The 20614-nt window shown below is 66.6% G+C and overlaps 2 protein-coding genes across 2 annotated transcripts in view; both read left to right on the forward strand.

Moving 5' to 3' along the window:
• The first annotated feature begins 445 nt into the window (after positions 1-445).
• On the forward strand, positions 446-9056 carry WFDC1 (WAP four-disulfide core domain 1). Its single transcript, XM_056136147.1, has 6 exons — positions 446-565; positions 4649-4811; positions 6090-6173; positions 6696-6830; positions 7254-7283; positions 9001-9056. Exons 1-6 carry the CDS (start codon positions 446-448, stop codon positions 9054-9056), a joined length of 588 nt encoding a protein of 195 aa, XP_055992122.1.
• A 7690-nt stretch (positions 9057-16746) lies between these two features.
• Positions 16747-20614, forward strand: part of ATP2C2 (ATPase secretory pathway Ca2+ transporting 2) — a 31381-nt gene continuing 27513 nt past the window's right edge. The window contains exon 1 of the mRNA XM_056136148.1: positions 16747-16848. Within this exon, the coding sequence (XP_055992123.1) occupies positions 16747-16848 (102 nt within the window). The remainder of the gene's footprint in view (positions 16849-20614) is intronic.

Below are 20614 nucleotides of genomic sequence, written 5' to 3' on the forward strand. Positions count from 1 at the left end.
CTAGAGCGGGGAGATGTCAGGGGCGGGAAATCTGTGGCGAGTAGATGCCCCGGCCGAGATGCTGGAGCCCTGGGCGCTGGCGGGAGTGCCCGGGGACTGGCACTGGCCTCGTGGGCCGCTGCCTGCAGGGCAGTCCCTGCCAGCCCCGCTCCAAACATGGGCGAGGCGGCACCGGGAGCCCCCAGCAGCCCCCGCAGCCCACATCCCTCGGGAGGGGCCGCAAGGAAGTCTCAGTATCCGGAGAAGCCGCCCTCCAGCCACGTCCCTGGCCAGTGGGGGGCCCCTCCCACTGTCTGGACGTCTGGGTGGCGAGCTCCAGGCCAGCTGTCACTGCCAGCCACTGCCAGCCCTGGCACGAATACCCAGTCCCCAGGCCAGGACAAGTGGCCTGGACCCAGCAGGCGTCCACAGCTCGAGGGGCCTCTCGCCCTGGGGCAGCGCAGAGATGTCTCTGCCCGGCCGCTGGACAGTTCGAACTCTGGGCTTCCTGCTGTTGCTCCAGGCTGCTGCTGCCAGAAGCTTCTGGAAACAGGCGCTGCGTGAGGGACGGGCAGAGGAGCCCCACGTGAGTGCTCGAGCGGGCAGGCGGGGGAGGTTCTGTCCACCTGCAGACCCCCTGTCCCTGAAGAGCAGGCAGGCAGGTCCCTCTGAAGCCAGGCACGAGGGGACAGGCAGGGCCCTGTGGCTGCTTCTGGCCGGCTCAGACACGGGTCCGGGGTGACCCAGGCCCAGCACGGCTGCTCATTCCCTCAGGAAACTGGCAGCAGGGTGGCCGTGGGGTCGTGAGCTCAGCCCCTCCGAGGGCCGCACGGTCACGTCGGGGAGGGCAGCGGGACACGGTCAGCAGTGCTGGGCCGACGGGGACACGTGGGTGGGGCCTGCAGGTGGGGCCGTGGGGAAGGTGCTGGGCCAGCACAGAGCCAGGCCGAGCACAGAGCCAGGAGCAAGGCCTGAACACTGCCAGGTGCGCCCCCCCCAAAAAAAAAAAAAAACCTCACGTTCGAGCCAACACTGGGTCTGAATCCAGACTCCCCGGCTCTGTGACCTCAGCCAAGGTGTTTGAGCTCTCTGAGCACTGATGCTGGGGATTCTCGGGCAGTCACCTGGTAAATGACCGCAACAAAGGACCCGGGGAGGGGCCGAGGCATAGCACCGCGGGGAGGGCGCGCCTGCAGACCCGGGTCCAGTCCTCGGCACCCCATGGGGACCCCGAGCTCCCCAGGAGCGATTCCTGTGACGGAGCCGGGCCAGCCCCGAGCGTCACTGGATCCCGGGGTGCGGCCCGAACCAACAACACAACAGAGGGATGAGGAGGAGAGCCAGCAGCGGAGGGGGCCGCGGGAGAGCAGGTGCTCAGGGGACAGTGGGGTCCCGGGAAGGGGCCGCAGACATCGCGACTGGCAGGGAGCAGCCCTGTGAGCAAGCCCTGGACAGGAGGCCGCAGAAGGGGCTCTGTGGTCAACGCCAGGCCTCGGGGACCCCAAACGCCCACCAACCCCCATGCTCGACCCTGCCCCCAGCCTCTCGGCCCCGCCCACGTGCTCCCTGCAGGCCCCTCTGGGCTCCAGGATCCCGGCCGACAGGTGAGGAGTTCTCTGCCTCTTGGAGAGGACACGGTCTGTTTAGGGGGCCCCTCCTGACAGTGCTTGGGGGTCACTCCTGCGGGGGCTGGTGGCTGGGTGCCCGCGAGTCCCCCGCTGTGCCTTGCTCCAGCCCCCTGAGTGATGTCCAGGGAAACCAGGCCCCTGGCGGCTTCCTGGGGGGACGCCCCTGCCTCCTGGGGGCTCTCACTCCTCGTGGCTGTGCTGGGTCGAGCCCCCTGGCTGCCTGTCCTGCAGGCAGCGGGGGGACGCAGGGGTGTCCTGGCACGGCCGGCCTGGGGACAGGCCGTGGTAGGGGGAGGCCCATGGCAGGAGCCAGGAGTGCAGGTTCTGGACAGGCGCTGAGGTGGGGACCGTCCCCAGTGTGGAGACCCCAGCCGAGGCCTCTGTCCACATCCCAGGACGTGCGATGGCCAGAGCGCTGGTTCCCTCCCACACCGGCAGACCGGCTGGGGGTTTTATGGTCTGGTGATGAAGCCTCTGGAACATTCCAGAGAAGGCCGGAATCTGCCTTCTCCTTTCATGGCCGGGTCTCCTGGAGGGAAGGATGTTTACGGCGCGGAAAGGCGGCTCCCGGCTCCAGGGGGTGCTGGGCCCTGCCAGGAAGCCGCGCTGACTCCTCCAGCTAATGTGCTTCACTGAGGCACGGCCAGGCCGTAAGAGCCTTAAGGGCCTGCCCAGGCCCTCCCCGGGGACCCGGGTCTGTGCACCCCGCCCTGCCCCTGTGGAATCCAGGCGCCTGGAATCTGCGTGGCTGAGCCTGTGGCCGAGGTCCCTGCACCTGCCCGTGGCTTTTCCACGGCTGGAGGATGGCAGGTCTCGTGGCCTCCATCAGGAAGCACAGGAGATCGGACCCTGGGGCCGCGTGCCTCAGTGGAACGGAGCCAGCCTTGCCCACAAGCACCCCGCAGGAGTTCTCTTCCCACAGTGCTCCTGGGGGCCTGCAGGGGCGGGGCCCAGAGCTGATCACCGTGTGTGACGGGGCCCTCTGGGCTGGGAGGGGCCTTGTCCAGCGAGGCCAGAACCCCCCACTTTAGTACTCCTCGTTGGGGAGGAAAAGAAGAGGTGACTCGTTGGCTCTGGGGCCCTGAAGGGTGTGGCCAGACAGTGGCATGGGGACCCTCCCCTCCATGTCCACTCAGGGCTTGGGGCTGGCTGGAGGCTCAGGGGTGGGCGGGGGCAGGAGGAATACGTGGGGGGAGCTGGCTGTGCCCTGAGTTGGGGCTGGCCCCAGGGGGAGGCCCCCACTTCCCCAGGCTGGAGGCCAGGACTGGGCAGTTCCAGGACTCAGGGTCCACCCGCAAAGCTGAGCTGGTGGCCGCGGTGGCCTCAGCACAGACCCTGGGCGTGTGAGGTCCAGGGTCCCCAGAGGCCAGGCTGGCCATCAGGGCAGGGCAGGCAAGAGAGGGGAGGGGGCGCTGCCAGAGGGGGGCTGGACAGCTCTGGTCTGGCCTTCTGGTGGGACTGGCCTTGGGGTTTTGAGCCCAGCGTCCCCGGGAGGCCACCCTGGGGTTTATTTAGAATCCCGTCCGGCGACGCCCGTCCTGTCTCAGACCCAGGAAGCACCAGAACGTCCCGGCCCCAAACACTCCGCCTCACTCCTGGCTCTCTGCTGACTGCGGGGGGGCACAGGCCCTTCCACAACGACCCCCCCCCCAGCTCTCCCCGGGGACCCCCACGCTCCTCTGCCTGCAGGGACAGTGTCAGAGCGTCTCACTGACGCCCATGGGGCTCCCTTTGCTCATGCCGAGGAAAAGACCTAAGAGCTTCTTGGCAGGGCGAGGGCCCCTGGGGGCCTTGCTCCGGCTGGCTGGGAGAACCCCCGCACCCCTGCCAGGTCAGATGACCTAAGTGAGTCTCGAGGACCGTCCCCGACCGGCTGGAGGGACAGCCCAGCCGCCTGTGGGCCCCGGGCTCCGTGCACGGGCCAGGGGTGAACCCTGAGCACCGCTGGGCGTGGCTGGACACCCCCAAATGGAGTTTTCTGGGTAGACCAGGTTGGGCCCCAGCACCTGTCCCTGCCAGGCCCGCCCCGCCCCTCCCCTCCGGCTCCGGACCCTCCTCCCCAGGGCCGTTCTCAGTGGCCTGGCGCCACCTGCAGGGCGCCGTGGGAAGTGCATGCGTCAGCGCTCCCGGCGGCGGGGAATGTCTCGCCTTGCACTTGGAAGTCACCTTACACATCCCAGGTGTGTTCCCTGTGCGCCTGTGCTGGGGACTCCCTCGGCCGTTCTCTGCCCAGCGGCTCTGTGCTGTCTGGGCTGTGGTTCCCCGGGGTCCACCAGGGCTATAGCAGCGGGTTCCCGGTGGTGTCGAGGTGGGGTCCTGCTCCCCCAGGTTCCGACTGCCTGGCTGTGAGCTAGAGGCGTCAGTGGGCCCTGCTGTGTCCTCCAGGTGCTGCCTCCCCACCGCTGCGCTGACGAGGCTCAGCTGAGTTACGGGACTTTCGGGCACATGCACAGGTCACGCATGTGCAGGAGTACATGCAAATTGTAGCATGTGTGCATGTGTAGGTGTGTAGGTCACGTGTGGGCAGGAGCACGTACAAATTGAGGCATGTTTGCATATGTATAGGTCACACGTGGGAAGGTGCACGTGCAGACAGGCGTGTGTGTGTGTGTGTGCAGGTAGCACGTGGATAGGAGCATGTGCAAAATGAGGCGTGTCTTCGTGTGTACAGATCACATGTGAACCTGAGCACGTGCAGATAGAGGCATGTGTGTGCAGGTGTGTGGGTCATGCGTGGGCAGGATCACATTCAGATAAGAAGTGTGTATGTGTGTGTAGGTCATGCATGGATAGGACATGCAGATAGAGGCGTGTGTGTGCGTGTGCGGGTCACATGTGCAGCGGGACATACAGCTGTCCAGTCTGCTGAGAGCCTGCTGGCCCGTGTTCCTCGGGACAGCCCTGAGGCCCCACCCCCTCCAGACCCCAGGGCCCTCCCACCTGCTGGGCCTTGGCCTTGCGGCTGGGCTGTCCCGCGAGAAACAGCATCTGTGGGAGCCCAGGATGGGGTCGCTGAGCCCAGCGCTGCCCTGTGCCCACAGGATGAGCCTCACGCTGACCACTGCCCGCCACCCCCGCAGTCCCTGCCCGTGGGCGCCTGCCAGGCTGAGCGCTGTCAGGCAGACGCCGAGTGCTCCCCGCCCCAGCGCTGCTGCTACAATGGCTGTGCCTTCGCCTGCCTGGAGACTGTCCCGGACCCCCCAGGTGGGTCATGCCCCGGGGTGGGGGATGGGGGTGCAGGAAGGGCCCAGCCTGGCCCTTGAGCCCAGCGGGCATCGGGGCTGTTCTGAGCCTGCTGGGGGTACTCCCTGCGTCTGAGAGTTGGGGTCTGGGTGACTTCCCTCCCCCCACAAAGTGCCCTCTCCAAGAGGAGGGAGGGGGAGACTGGGGAATTTCTCACTACGACCCCCAAGTTTTGTTTTATGCCCAAACGCTGGAGCTGGGGCTGGCCCACATATCTCATTCAGTGCTCACAGGCTCCGGGGGGCAGCTGGCAGTGCTGAGGCTCACCCCCACTCTGCTCAGGGGTCACTCCTGGGAGTGCTCGGGGCACATGGGCCTCCCACCGGCCAAGCAAGGCTCAGCCGTCCCCGCCCGGCAGCCCCCAGCCCTGCTTCTGAGCTGAGCCGCTGCCCACGGTCACGCAAAGGTAGAGTGTGGAGAAATGTCCTCTGCCTTTGGCCCCGTGCAGGGAGGCCACTTGTGGGGTCTCAAAGCTACGCAGCTTGGGGCTGGAGTGATAGCACAGCGAATAGGGCGGTTGCCTTGCACGCGGCCCGACCCTGGTTCGATCCCCAGCATCCCATATGGTCCCCTGAGCACAGCCAGGAGTAGTTCCTGAGTGCATGAACCAGGAGTAACCCCTGAGCATCGCCGGGTGTGACCCCAAAAAGAAAAAAAAAAAGCTACGCAGCCCGGGAGCTGTCCAGAGAGGAAAGAGCCCCAGATAGATGCGGGGCCCCAACGGAGCGGAGTGGAGAACCCGTCCCGCCTGCCGCTTCCAGGACACTTCCGGGGCCTCCAGGGCGGTCCTGACCAGCGGGGCCCGGGTCCGAGGGGGGATGCTGAGCTGCAGGGGGCGGGGGGGGGGGGGCCACCACCTTCCCGCTCGTCCGGATCCAGCAGAGCCAGGACCGACCCAAACCTCAACAGACAAGAGTGAGTGTCGCTAAGTCTCACTCCGGCCACGACCGCACACACCCACAAGGCCAGGGGCGGCCACCCCGGCCGGAGGACACAGGCGCCTGGCCGGCTGCTCCACCTGCCCAGAGGGAGCCGAGGGGGGCGGGCAGGAAGCGCCTCACCTGTCCTCGCGCCCATTGGCCAGACCCGGTCACGTGGCCACGGCCGCTGCAAGGGAGGCTGGGAGTTGTAGTCTCCTCGGGCCGCCGGCACCCTGCTGGGAGGGGTGACCCAGGCAGGAGCCCCCCGCACCCCCGAGGCCCGTGAGTTGGGCCTCGCCTTACCCTGCCTGTGCTCTAGTCTTAGACTGGCTGGTGCAGCCGAAACCTCGATGGCTCGGCGGGAACGTCTGGCTGCTGGACGGGCCGGAGGAGACGCTGCCAGGTACAGCAGCTCTGGTCCCTCCTCGGATCCTGGGCAGGAGAGGCCCGACCCAGAGCCCCCAGACCTTCCCAGGGCCCTGGGGTGAGGGACGGGGCTCCGTCCCGGGTTGGGCGCTGCCGACCCCTCAGACAGGGCTGGGCTTCGCTGCAGGGCGGCCTGCGGTGCAGGTGTGCGCTGACCGCTGAGGGCGGTGGCCACGGGGTGCAGCAGCGAAGGGGTGCGGGGGGCTATCGCGTGAGTGTGCGGCTAGTGCGCACACACGCGTGCTCGTGGGCGTGTGTCTGGGAGGGAGGTGCGCACGTGCGTGTGCTGTAGCACGTGTGGCGGTGGTGGTGGAGCGTGGGGTGGGGCGGGCTACGTGCTCGCCTGCCACGCGTGTGGACCTGTGCAGGCTGTTTCGGCCGCACGTGTGCACCCACCCGTGAGCCTGACCCTCGCGTGCCTGCGCTGACCTGGCCTCGGGCTGCGTGAGTGAGCGTGTGCACCCGTGGACGCACGCAGAGGGGGCCCGTGTCCCCACAGCCGAGGCCTGCAGCACCACGGAGGACGGGGCCGAGCCGCTCCGCTGCCCCTCGGGCTACGAGTGCCACATCCTGAGCCCGGGCGATGCGGCCCGGGGGGTCCCCAACCGCGGGCAGTGCGTGAAGCAGCCGCCAGGTGAGCGCCCCGCCTCCCCGGGAGGAAGCCCCGCCCCCTCCGCGAGGCGAGAAGCCACGCCCCCTCCGCGAGCCGAGAAGCCACGCCCCCTCCGCGAGGGGAGAAGCCACGCCCCCTCCCCCGCGGGAGGAGGCCCCGCCCCGCCTCCCTGCCCCTCCCCGCGGCGAGAAGCCCCGCCCCCGCCTCCCGCCCAATTGCTTCACATCCCAGAGCGGCTACTTTGTGTTCCTCTGGGGACAAATAATATTTTCAATCAGCCACAGTATCACATCACATGCCACACAGCTAGCCCCTAGAAAGTTCTACCGCATGCTCCAGAGAGCACAGGAACGATGCAGATGTCTCCTTGGCCTGGGGGGGGGGGGATGCTGATAGGCTGACCCTCTCCCTGGGGGCATTTCCCTCCCACTTCCCTCCTGCCAGATGCTGGTGAGCGCGCCCCGGAGACCCTGGGTAAGAGGCGAAGGCCCCCGGGGCAGGGGAGATACGCTTCCCCCAGGGGCCGGGTCCTGCTGTGAATGGCCCCTGGGACCCGGGCACCCCCCGTGGCAGGAATGTGTGCAGAGGACAAACGGGGTGTTGCACAGAGGCCTAGTGAGGGCGGCAGGGCTGGGGCTGGGGGCTGGGGAGGCAGATCCCCCTGCTCTGTGCCCTGCGTCACCCAGGGGACGGGAAACACAGCAGACACCCTGTCCCAGATGGACTGCCGTGCCGTCACACCATCATCTTGCCGTACGTGCATGTCCCCCGATCCATCTGTCCCCCGTGGACACGTGTCCCCCCCCATTCTCCAGCCGTCATCGCGCATACCTCCCTCTCAGCCCCTCCACACTGTCCACCCGGCGTCCATCCATACCCGAGTCTCTGCCACCCTGTGTCCACGCACCATCCGACCGTGTCCATCCACGCACCCTCCTCTGTCCATCGTCCTCAATCCTTCATGACGCTTCCCTGAGCACCGGCAGGGCAGGGCCCAGAGCAACAGGACAGCGGGAGGGGCTGACCCGGGCTTGATCCTCACGTCCAGTGTGGCTCCCCGAGCACCTCTGGGGAATCCCTGAGCGCAGAGTCGGGAGGGACACCGAGCGCTGACCGTGCGGCCCGGACAGTGGAAGGATCGTCAGAACTTCTGCATGAGCCTGTCGGTACACACAGCCGTCGGTCACACACAGCTGTCGGCACACAGCCCTCTCCTCTGTGCTGGTGGTGCATGTGGCCCGGCCAGTCCCCCCACCCCACGCCCCTGACATCGACCTGGTCATTCAGGGTTCAGGAGCCCCCGTGGACTTCACTGGCCATTGGAGCCCCTCGAAGGAAGGGTCTCGAAGCCCACCGGGAAGGAACAGGGAGGCAGAGGAGCAGCCAGACCACCCCTGAGGCTGGGGAAACAAGGGTGGGGGGCAGGGGGTGGGCCCAGGCCCTAGGGTGCCCTTGTGGGGCCGTGCGCACGGGCCAAGAGGGTGACCTGGCCCTGATCTACGGTTTCCCTCAGAGGGCGACCCGGAGGACGAGTCAGACAGGGCCCGGGACCCAAGGGGGCTCACCCAGAGAGACCGTAGCCGGCAGGTAGGTGGGTGACTGCATGGGGGTCCCAGGCAGCCTGAATCACCAGCCGGGAGGGGGAAAGGAGTTGGGCTCTCCCCACAGGGCCGTTAGCAGCTTGTCGCCCAAAAAGGACCTTAGGGGGCGGTGCCTGTCCGCTCAGCATCTGAGGAGCTGGCACCCGTGGGGGCCCAGGCGGGACCCCCTGAGCCCCTCGGGCGTGCTGTGTGCTGGTCAGCCCGGCAGGGCCCAGGCTCCAGAGCAAGAGACCGAGTCACCAGGAGGACTGGGGGATGCGCTCTGGTGCCCGCCCAGCCTCACAGGCAAGGGGCCCAGCGTAAGGTCCCCAGTCCCCTCTGTCACTTGCTTGGTGGCAGCTGGGGGACCCCTGGGCTGGGCAGAGCACGAAGCAGGGCTGGGCAGAGCCACCCCCCCCCCGTCCACCCGGAATCCTGGCCAGAGACTTCCACCGGCCAGACCGTTTCTTCATCCAGCACACGGGAGCGGGGAGGAGGGAGCAAACGGCGCGCCAGGCCTGAGGGCGAGGGGTGCCCTCGGGAGCTGGCAGCGGGGTCCTGGGAGGGCGCTCCCGCCCCGCCTCCTCTCACCCCTCCCGGCTTCCTTGCAGCCCACCTGAGAGGACGTCCTCGGCACCTGGCGCTGAACTCCGGAGCAGCCGCGTGAGGGGACGGACCCATGGCCCGGGGCGGGGGGGTGGACAGCGTTGGGTCCTGCAGCCTGGGGCCCCCGGAAGCTGCCCCTGCCCCTCGGATGAAGATGCACGTGACTTTGCAGTGACACACCTTCCCTGGAGCATGGAGCTGGGGGGCACGGAGCTTCTCGGACCCCAAGCCAGGGGCCACCTCCGCGGTCAGCCCTGCCTTGCTGCCCCCTCAAGCGTCCAGAGTAAACCTCGTGCCGGAGCGTGCTGTGTTGCTGGTCGCCTGTGAGGCTGGGCGGGCACCAGCGCGCATCCCCCAGTCCTCCTGGTGACTCGGTCTCTTGCTCTGGAGCCTGGACCTGAGCGTCCCTGCTCGAGTGTCCTCACCAACGCCGGGTCCGGTGCCATGCTGGGGGAGTGGCAGCTCAGCCCTGCGCCCACCACGAACCCTCTGGGCAGACCCGGTGGCGGGGGCGGGGAGGGGGGTGGTTAACGGGGGAGCCCGGGTGGGAGGGGAGGAAGCGGGTGGGAGAGAAGTCGGGGTCCCAGGGGTGCTCCCGGGCGGCGTCCGAGACTGTCAGGACTGGAGCAGGGCTGCATGTCCTTCTGCTAATGGCCCCCGTGGTCACAGCTCACAGGTGAGGGGCCCGGAGCAAGGGCCCCAGCCCCCTCAAGTAATGGGACAAGGGCTGCTATGATTGGGCGAAAGCGTCAAGCCCACCCCGCCCCCTTGGCTCCGTCCCCCCACACCCACATACACAGGGAGAGTCAGGCAAGAAACTAGGCTCAATCGAAACTGAGGACAGTGGAGGGGCAGTCACAGAGGGCTCCCTGGAGGTGGCGACGCAATATCTGCTCAGTCTGGGAAGATTTGCGTGTTAAGGGAGAGCTCTGGCTGAAGGCGGGCGCCTGAAACTTGGCCCCACTCACATTTTAGACTCATGCCGCATGGGCAGCTGCCCTGCCTGGAGCTGTAAGACACTGGCATCACCCGCCAGGCTCCAGGGCCCCGCTATCCCCCGCCCACCTGAGAACCCCGAGGCCCTCGCTGAGCATCGCCCTGTGACCCCAGTAAATCCTCCCGCGGTCCCTGTGACTCACTGCTCCCTCCCGGGCAGCCCCAGCCCCTGCACCTGGGGCCCAGCCTGGGCCACGGCTGCGCTTGGGTGCTGTGCGCCTTTGGGGAGTCACGGCGGTGGAAGCTTCCAGCACACGCAGACGCCGTCTCCTGGGAACCCCTGAGTCACCGCACCCCGGGGACGGGACGGCCAAGGCGGGAAAGCCTGGAGACAGGCCGAGCCGGGTCCGAGGTGGGAGGGGGCTGGGGAGCAGCGGAGCGCTCGGGTGGGCGTGGGACGGTGGCAGGGTCCGCTGCAGCCGCCCGCGGGGGTGGGGGGTGGGGGGGGTGCGGGGATGGGTTCCCTGGGCGGGGGTGAGAGGGGTGCGGCGGGGAGCGTTCTCAGGGCTCCCGTCCCCTCTCTGACGCGCCTCAGTGGCCCGCCGTGCCTCGGTTTCCCTTCTGCACACGGAGACTGGCGATCAGTGCGGAGGTGCGCTGTGCCTTGGCTGGGCGGGATTTCCCCACGCGGTGCCCGCCGGCGCCGGCGGCTTCAGTCCTACCCAGGCAGGGTCTGTCTGATGGCGGGTGCAGCCCTGCTGCCCGGGCTGCTGCCCCCGCCCCTCCTGGCACTGCAGTGGTCACTGAGGCTGGGAGGGGAGGACAGGGCAGAGCGGTGGGTGGCCCAGAGCAGACCGCGGTCCCAGGAGAATGCCCGGGGCGGAGGTGCAGTCTCCAGAGACACCCCCACCCCACTGCAGGGGCCCAGCCAAGGCCTTAGGCCTCAGGACAAAGCTTCCCGTGTTCCAGAAGCTTCCCTGCTCCCTGCCTGGCTTCCGTGAGCCCTTCGTAAACAAACAGCAGCACCTTCCGAGAGTCAGGCGTGAGGGACACCCACTTGGCAGCCAGGGAAACTGAGGCAGGGCCGTGCAGGCCCAGCCAGGGCACAGGGGCCTCACGGGCAGGGAACTGGCTTGGAACCCTGAGCAGTCTCAGCCAGGATCCGGCTCCCAGCACGGAAAGGCAGCGAGTGGACAAGCTCCCTGCTGGCCAGGGCTGTCTGGACACGGAGGCAGCGCCTACACAGGAGTGTGAGTGTCAGAGTTTCCCAGCAGCCGCCCAGAGAGGCATGACCCGGGGGTGGGGTGGACGCACCTTACTCTCACATAAACCCTCAAGGGCTGCTGGGGCCCTCGGACACGAGTGGACACGGGCACTGGCCTCCCGCGAGGGGACCCTCCGCTTGTTGCAGGAGTGGGAAGACATTTTGATTTTAATTTGGCTTTGGGACCACACCCAGCGACGCAGGGGGCCTGTTCCCGCTCTGCTCCCGGGGATGTCTTCTGCCCGTGCTCGAGGGACCCTATGGGATGTTGGGATCAAACCCGGTCAAGTGCCCTGCCTGCTGTCCTGTCTTTCAAGCCCCCGGAATCTATTTGGGAGAGAGGGGTGTGCAGGCAGCGGGGTGTCCAGCAGGGCAGGCAAGGGCCATGCCCTGGGCCCCAGTCCGGCCGCTGCCAGCAGTGTTGCTTATGGCACCAGCCCCGGGTCTCAGGATCTTCCAAGCACTGTTCTCTGGGCAATGAGCTCACGGGAACGTGCCCACGGGGCCCACATCGCTGGAAAGGGGCACACCCTGCTGCCCCCAGCCCCCGGCCGGGTTCCAGCAGCCCTGGGTTCAGTTCAGAGACTTGCCTCTGACCCCATCAGGGCATGACCCGGCTCTCACTCTCCAGGCTGGAGCGGGGGGCTTGTGGCAGGAGCAGCCCCTCTCCTTGGCAGGGCTGTGTGGGTTTAGGGCTCTCACCCCAATGGGGCGGGGCCTGGAGTGCTCTATGTGGGCCCTCGGGTGCTGGGAGCTGAATCGTGTCTGGGTCCCCGTGTCCCCGTGGGGACGGGTGCAAGGCTCTGGCTCCTGGGGTGAAGATCAGGCAGGGGTCGGAGGCTCCGTGGGGGCTGACAGTACTGGGAGCCCCGGGAGGTGGCAGGAAGGGAGGCAGCGGGCCCTCCTCGGGGACAGGAGGGAGGAGGCCACGTTGCCGGGTGACGGACTCGCCACTGTCCCCAGGGCTCTGAGCTGTGAGAGCCACGTCCTCGAGGCCTCCAGAGGGCGCTCCCTGCGGCCAAGCGGGAGGCAGGGATGAGGGGGGAGGGTCCAGGGCCAGGTTTAGGATGGGGGGTGGGTGGGGGTGGAGGTAGGGTGATGTAGGGTGGCCGGGTGAGGGAGAGAGGGGGGAGGGGTTCGTGGGGGGGGTGAAGGGGGGAGGGGTCCATGTTGGGGGGCTGGAGGAGTGGGGGTTGCTGATCAGTTTCCGTTTACTCCATCTCTGTCTGTCCCAGCTCCCTCCAACCCTCACTCTGTGTCTATATCCGTGTCTCTAACTGCCCAATCCTTTCTCCCCGCTGCACCTGTCTCCTCTCTTTCTCTCTCTCTCTCTCCTCTCCTCTCCTCTCCTCTGTCTTCTTCAATCCCCCCTTCTCCCCACAGCCGCTCTTTTTCTCCTCTCCCCACGGGAAGCGTGATCAAAAACGTCTTCCCAGTCTTCCCGACCGACCACCTGCAGCCCACGAGGGCAAATCAGCCCTGAAAGTGTGTTTCTCCTCCCCTTAGACCTGCAACTTAATTAACATCTTTAATTTTCCTTCCTGATATTTACCATTCTGTATAGACACAGTAATAGACACGTTCAGGCTTGTAGGGTGACTCTCCTGGTGACGTCTCACTACAGACTCAGACTACAGTGCTCCGGTCAGATTAATCATTTCTAACCCCAGCAGAGTTCAAATCTAGTTATTGCTTTTGGATCGTGACAGAATTTGCCCATGACCAAGCTCGTAACTTATAGTTAAGCATTAGGGCATTTGGCCAGGCCCATTTCGATGCCAGGGTATCTCATAGCTCACCGCTCGCCCTGGGTCCGTCCAGTCCCTCGTCGGGATCCTGCTTTTGGGGATCTAGGAAGTAAGGACAACTGAGGCTTAAGTCGAGAGAGCAGATGTCCGGGAGGTCTATTATCTGGAGTCAGTCAACTCCCAAGCCACAGGCTTGTTTTTTTAACTGTCTTCCTGTGTCCATACAAAAAGCAACTGCTGTGAATTAGCTAACCACGCAAAGGACATTAAGGAGAAGAGAAGGACAATATTTACAAGTCAGAGTCTGATCAGGAGACAGAGGTAACTGACAGGTTGGGTGCAATCAACAAACGCTAGCTCCCAGCGGCCAGGGCAAGCCAACGTTCTCCTCCACAGAGAGACATGGAGGCAGAGAGTCAAAGAGACAGAGAGAGACAGAGAGACAGAGACAGAGAGAGACAGAGAGACAGAGACAGAGAGTCAAAGAGACAGAGAGAGACAGAGACAGAGACAGAGAGTCAAAGAGACAGAGAGAGATAGAGACAGAGAGAGACAGAGGCAGAGAGAGAGACAGAGCCGGTATCCCAGCGACACAGGCCGCAGGGCCGCGTACCACGCCCCTACACTCTGCCAGGAGCCGCCCTCCCCTGCTTGGCCAAGCGGCCTGGACGGGAGCCAAGCTGCGGGAGGCCACACTGCCCACTTTCTCCGTGTGGTTTATTAGCAGCAAAGTGCCGAGGGACACGGGCCCCGGCAGCTGGACACGCACGGGCAGGAGAGGCCCCAGAGCAGACGAGGGTGTGACCTCCCTGTCCGGGGCACCTGGAGCAGACATTTCCAGAAAGGCAGGATGCCTGGCTGAGGCTGAGGCCTGCCCCGGGCTCCCCACGGCTGCCAGCTGCAGGATTCCTCGGCCGCGCCCCAGCCAATGGCCCGTCAGCCCTGATCTGACAGTGGGCCCCAGGATGGGGGGCCTGAGGGGCTGGGGGGAGTCCCTGGCTCTGTGCTCAGGGGCGACCCCTGGCCGTGCTCGAGGACCCTAGGCTGTGCGGGATGAAATCAGGGTCAGCCGCATGCGAGGCTGTGGGCCGTGCCACCTCTGGGCCCTCCCTCCTCTGACCCAACCGGGGAAACCTGAAGGAGAAGCACTGGAACCAGGGGCTGAGGGTGACGGGCGACCAAGACGGGAAATGCGGGTGCGGCTGGGGCAGCCCCCGAGGGAACCGGGACGCCCCCACACCACAGCCCAGCGCTACTCTGCGTCTGTTTCCGAAACGCTTTCAGACAGATCCCGCTAGGAGTCTCCGTGGGGGGCTATTCCATGAGGTTTGTCCTGAGTCCAGACTAAGAAGCTATAGCAGGGCTGGGGACGGTGCTGAGGGGCGGAGTCACGGAGCTCTGCTTGCGGGCAGCCCAGCGTCCAGCCCTGGCACCAAAGGGCCTGGCACACAGCAGAGCACGGGCTCGGGGAGTGGAGCTGGGCCCGATCAGGCTGCTAGAGCCGGCGGCTGCCCCGGCTTTAAGCTGAAGACCCGATGCCTGTGGTGCAGCATCACGGAATGAGACAGCACAGGCAATGCTCTGAGTGACACGCTTGGTGGGACGGGGGTACGGACACCCCTTCCCAGGGGGACGCTCATGGAGCACAGAGCCACCAGTGAACAGCCCCTCAAGGTCCCGCGTGACAGCAAGCAGGGAGGGCACTGGCCTTGCACGCAGGCGGTCACCCCGGGTTCAATCCCCGGCCCCAGAGGGACCCCTGAGCCCCGCCAGAAGTGACTCCCACGCAGTCAGGAGTAAGCCCTGGGCACTGCTGGGTGTGATGCCAAAATAGAAACAAGACAAAAACAAGCCCCTCAAAAGTAAGGTGGACAGTCCCCGGCACGGGCATAGGAGGAAGTGTGGACAGTCCATCCTGCGGGCCGAGGGGCAGGGCCAAGGAGGCCCCTCACTGGTGCTCACGGGACAGCGTGTCGCCCCAGACTGTCATTGAGCCCCACCAGGAAAGCAGCTGGACTGGGAAATGGCCACTTTCCCGTCTTCCTGCAGCTGGACGGGCCGCGAAAAGCAATTTTGGTGCGGGAGCGACGCCCCTGAAACACCGATAAGACAGTGTCACCAAAGGGGGGAGGGGGCTCCCCACGCCTGCAGTGTGGGCCCCCACGGTCCCCATCAACGGTGGCTGGGCAGAGGGAGAGAGAGCAGAGGGCGACTCAGTCTGTCCAGGGGGCGGGCCGCGCCCGGGGAACCAGAAACAGGGTCTCACACAGCCGCTGCTGGCTGGGGCCTGGGGTGCTGGTTTGGTTTGGTTTGGTTTGTGAGGTCACACCCGGCGGTGCTCAGGGAGGGTTGCTCCCGGCTCTGCACTCGGGAATTACTCCTGGCGGGGTTTGGAGGACCGTACAGGATGCTGGGGATCGAACCCGAGTCAGCCGCATGCCAGGCAAGCGCCTCCTTGCTGTGCTGTGGGGGTTTCGGCTGCTCCTGTTCCTCACACGGGTTCAGGCCTCCAGCCGGGACGTTTCTGAGGGGCTGGGGAGCACCGGCCTCCACTCGCCTCCAGCCCCCTGGCCTGCAGTGCCCGATGGACTGCCCCGCGCAGGACCAGGTGCCGCCAGCCCGCTCGCCCCTGCTGGTTCCAAAAGACGGAGAGATAAGGGGGCGGGACCCCGCGTTGGCACAATCACTGGCTCTTTCCTGGGGACCGCCTCTGTCCCCCTGACCAGCTCGGACCCTGCGATGGGACCTGGCGGTCAGTTCCGGCTGCCCTGCCCTCAGCTGCCCTCCCCGCCGGGCTCCCGGGTGTGGCTGCGAAGCCGCCCGTTCACACCGCCCCGGCCTGCCCTGGGTGGCATCTGTCTCGGGCTGGGCTCCTGGCCACACAAGGATGGGGGAAGGGCGCACATCTGCGGCAGGGCCCGGAGGTCGCAGGGAGCGCCCCGCCCAGCTTGGCTCTTCCACCACAGCTGGGTCTTGGCTGGGGAGGTGGGGAGTGAGCGTGTGACAGCCATGAGCAGAGAAGGGGGTGCGGGAGGCAGGGCTGGGGTCCCCGCACTCAGGCACAGCCTGATTTGCTCCCCAGGGGCAGCCCCGGCGTCCAGTGGCCCCAAGTGACTGTGCTGGACAGACCAGAAGGGCCAGGAGTGCGGTGGGGGCCGCCTGATTAGGCTCCTGTCCCCTCTGATGAAGCCGGAACCTGCTGGTTGCCGGGTCTACACTGCACCCACCACCCACTTGGCTTTCTCTCAGGGGTCACGCCCGGTGGTGCTCGGGGCTGAATCCTGGCTCTGTGCTTGAGTGACCATGAGGTGCCCAGAACTGAATTGGGTCAGCAGCTGCAAGGCCAGGGTGGGCGGGTCATCTCCCGCCCCCACCAGCCCTAGCTCCACATCTCCCTGCGCGGTGACAGCGATGGTGACCCTGGTGTTCCCCTTACCTGGTGCCCGCCACCACCCTTCCCAGGAAGCTCTGCCCTTGGGCAGCCCGGTGACCCCAAGGCTGGGAACATTCGCGAAGCCGGCCCAGGTCCCCGCGGAGGGGCTTGGCAGGTGGGGTCCGTCGGGCCGGCCCGGGCGGGTGAATCACGGCCGGGAGGGGTCCGGCAAGGCGCGTCGAGAGCTGCGTGGGCGCGGGGCGCTCGGAGCGGCCCCGGCGCAGGGCCCGCGGGGCGGGCGCCCAGGTGCGTCGGGCGCGGCCCCACCCCGGGGCGGGGCGTCACCTGGGCGGGCAGGGAGGCGGCCCCGCGGCTCCTGGGCCGGGTCCGGCCTGGCCGGCGACGGGCACTGCGCGGCCCCGGCCTCACCATGGTGGAGAGGCGCTTCTCCGGGCTCCTGCGGGCTCTGCGCTGCCCGCGCGCCGCGGCGCGCCGCTACCAGCCGCTGGAGCGCGGCGAGCTGGAGACGCTGGTGAGTCGGGGCGCGCGGCGGTCGGGGACCCACCCACCCACCCCCCGACGGGGTTCCGGCCCCCGGTGTCCCCCGGGTGCCCCCCGGGGCTGCTGCGGGGTTCTGGGCCCCGGCGGCCGGAGACCCCCTGCGCTCCCCCTTCCCGCCCCCTGGGGATGCCCAAGGCGGCCTCGGGGATCCCGTCCAGCGCCGCGCCGAGGAGGGAAACCCCCGAGGAAACTGCACCCGCGAGCCCTCGATGCCGCCGGAGTGGCCGAGAAACAGACGCGGGACCACGCCGGCCTGTGCCGTGCCCGGAGGAGCCGTGACACTCGGCCCGGCAGGCGGCTGGCTGGGCACTCGCGGGTGCGGTGACTGACGCCGCCTGCGCGCGCGGGGGTGCGGGCGTGTGCACGCGCGGGTGTGGGCGTGTGCGCGCACGCCTGGGCACACAAGCGCCTGTGGTGTGGAGTATGTTTGAGTGTACGAGGGAGGGGCGTTTGCATGTGCGGGTGGGCATGTATGTGGGTGTCAGCATGTGTGAGTGCTTGGGGAGTGGAAGCATGTGTGAGTGGGTGTGAGTGAGTGTAGCCAGGATTGACTAGACACTTCGGTTCAGTTTGGTTTTGGGGTCACACCTAGCGGTGCGCAGGGGTTACTCCTGGCTCTGCACTCAGGGATCACTCCTGGGGGTGCTTGCGGGACCCTCCGGGATGCTGGGGATTGAACCCGGGCGCCTCCGTGAGGAGCCCCGAGCCAGCGCGTGTGTCCTGCTGGGAGTTTGAGTCTGTCCTGACGCGTCGCCCTGATTTTCACAATCTTTGAGGAACGGTCTCTCCACTCCCTCCCTCTGGCCAGGCGGTGGGGCTCAGGGCCGGCTGGGCCATGCCTGGAGCCACTGGGTAGGTCCCTGGTCTCCTGGGGCTCAGGCGGGGGCAGGCTCAGGGTCCAGCTGCTGGAACCCCAGTTCTGGAGCCGACGACAGCAGGAACAAGGCTTTCTGGTGGGGGTCCCTGCAGCAGATATGAAGTTTGGGGGCAGGGGTGTTGGTTTGGGGTCACCCCCTCGCCTGGCACCTGGGGGCCACGTGGGTGCAGCACAGCAGGCTGGGTGGTGCTTGTGTTCAAATGAAGGCGCAAGCCCTGCCCCTCCCCCACCCTGTCTTTCAGGGGAGCTGGGGGCTGACCCCGGGAGGGAAGCTCCCCCTCGGTGACACCCCCACCCCTGTGAGCTTGGGGGTCGGCCTGCTTATCTGAGCGTTTGTGCGTCCAGGGATACGGGCGTCCTGTGACCCTGTGGCCACAGGGATTTCTTGCCTCCCATATGGGCAGTGGGAAGCAGCCCTGAGCAGTGGCCTCTGACCCGGGCGTGTGGACAAACCTCCCTGGATGGCACCCTCTGCCCTCCTCATCTCAGCTGCTGGCCAGGAAGCGCCAGCACACATCCACATGCCCCCTTTGGATTTCTTTTTTGGGGGGGGAGTCACACCCGGTGATGCTCAGGGGTTCCTCCTGGCTCTGCACTCAGGAATTACTTCTGGCAGTGCTCAGGGGACCATAAGGGATGCTGGGGACCAAACCCGGGTCAGCCGCGTGCAAGGCAAACGCCCTCCCTGCTGTGCTATCGCTCCGCTCCCCCCCCCCCACTGAATTTCAATCAAACAAAGCCTCAGTGTCCACAGACAGCCACGCCTGGGCTCCCGGGGTCCGTCCGTTGTCTGAAGGTGGCAGCACTGCCCGGCCCAGGTTGGACAGGAGGCCCCTTGCAAGGAGGCTTCTGAGGCGGCGGCCGCCAGCACAGGCCTGCGAGACAGGTGGCAGGCACCCGGCCTCCCGGCCTACAGGAAGCGGCCAGACTGGGTTCTCCAGCTCGGTCACCTTCCCATGACCTCCCTGGGAGGGAGCCCAGCCAGAGGAGGGTGTGATGCCGAGCTGGACCTGCAGAGCGGGCTGGACTTGGGGTCAGTCCCTCTGGCTGGCCATGGGCGCCCCCCTTGGATCAGGATGGACCACTGAGAATGAATGGGGGAGGGGCTGCAGCTGGAGGGGCATCAGCTGGGAGATGCCTCCTGAGCAGGAAGCTTGGGTCTGGTCTGGTGGGGCCAGCGCCCCTAACCCTCTCCCACCCGCAGACGCCCAGTCTGAAGGGCCAGATGCTTCTTGTGACATTCAGGGAAAGTCTCTGCCCAGTGTTTGCTGCCCCTCCAGGAAGCCTTTCTGGATTGCACCCTCCAGGCTGTCTCCGCCCTGCACTTCCTCCTTGCCCCCAGTGAAGCCTTCCACCGGCTTTTTGCAAAGATCCAGCCACTCTTGGCTCGGACGCCTCCCCGTGAACAAAAGGAAAACGAAGTCGGAGAGGCTGTGTACAGAGGTGCTGCCACCAGTGCAGTCTGGGAAGACTTCCTGGACGAGGTGGCATCGGCTTGGCAAACTGGCCTCCGGTCTTCTGTATTTGTCCTTGAGATGTTTCTGTCAGTGGCATTGTGTGTGTGTGTGTGTGTGTGTGTGTGTGTGTGTGTGTGTCCTGGGGCACGGCCTGGGGCAGGACCCCAGCCTCCCTGTCCACCTGCCCTCCCGGGCTCTCTGCAGGGCTCCCTCCTCCCTTCTCAAACACCAGCCGGTGTTGCCTCTGGAGGCCAGGACGGTGCCCGGGTCACTGATCCGTGCTGCCCCGCCCCCGTCTCGCAGTTTCCTCTGGAGGGGACGTTCAGACCGTTCCAACCAACTCTGATTGTTCTTTCCTACAAATACACAAGAATGTGCCCGCTTGCCGCTCCCCCTCTGCTGCGGGACGCAGGGCTGGAGAGGACGAGGCGAGGGGGTCCTGTCCCTCCCAGCACCGTCTGACGAGGCTCAGAGCCCACCCACGAGCCCAGAGCAGGGGTGGACTGACACGGTGTGAGGGGCCCGTCCGGCCACACCATCACCACTGGGGCTCCTGGCAGAGGTGGGGGCGTCTGACCGGGCCCTCATCCCTCCTGCCAGGTGGCTCCTTTTGGTAACTTTCCCCTTTTGTTTTGGGGCCCAGCAGGGCTTGGGGGGCTACTCCCAGCTCTGTGCTCAGGCTGCTCCCAGCTCTGTGCTCAGGGCACCGTGAAAAAGGAAGGGATGCTGTGTGCTCAGCCTGTGTCCAGCAGGCGGCTCCCTCTGCCATCTGCGTTCCTGGGGACCACGTGGTGCCAGGGACTGAACCGGGTCAGCTGCATGCAAGGCAAGCGCCTGCCCCGTACCGTTTCCCCGGCCCTCGGAAGCTAGGGTTCAGGCCAGGTCACAGGCGATGCCTCCACTCCGGGAGGGCCGCCACCTGCAAGCCCTCGGGGGCTCGCTCCTGAGACAGACCCAGACAGACACACCTGTCTCCCTGCTGGCCCTGGGCGCTGGGCAGTGTCCGCATGCCGTGTCCCTCACTCTGGGTCCCTTCCTGCGGGGGAGTTTCTCGAGCCAGGCTGAGCCTCCTGCACTGTGACCCCCCCCCCCCGCCATCCCTGCCTTGTGCCTGGCCCCACACGGCCCGGGGGTCTGGGAGCAGTGTCCACACGTCCTTCTCTACAGCACTGTGCCCTCTCGGCAGCAGCGGCCAGAGCTGGGCATTGCCCAGGTGCCACTGGCGTATGGCACTGACCTCTGCCCAGGGCAGCAGCGTGGGGTCACTGAGGCACAGCTGTGAGCCCCTATCCTGGGGTCCGAACAGCCCCCACAGTCTGCCTGCTGGGCTGGTGTGCCAAGAGGGTCAGCGTCCATGGCTGGTCCCGGGGGGGTCGAGGGGGACGCAGAGGAAGTGTGGGGTG

Source organism: Sorex fumeus, unplaced genomic scaffold, assembly GCF_029834395.1.
Source record: "Sorex fumeus unplaced genomic scaffold, SorFum_2.1 ptg000122l, whole genome shotgun sequence".
NCBI classification, from domain to species: Eukaryota; Metazoa; Chordata; class Mammalia; order Eulipotyphla; family Soricidae; genus Sorex; species Sorex fumeus.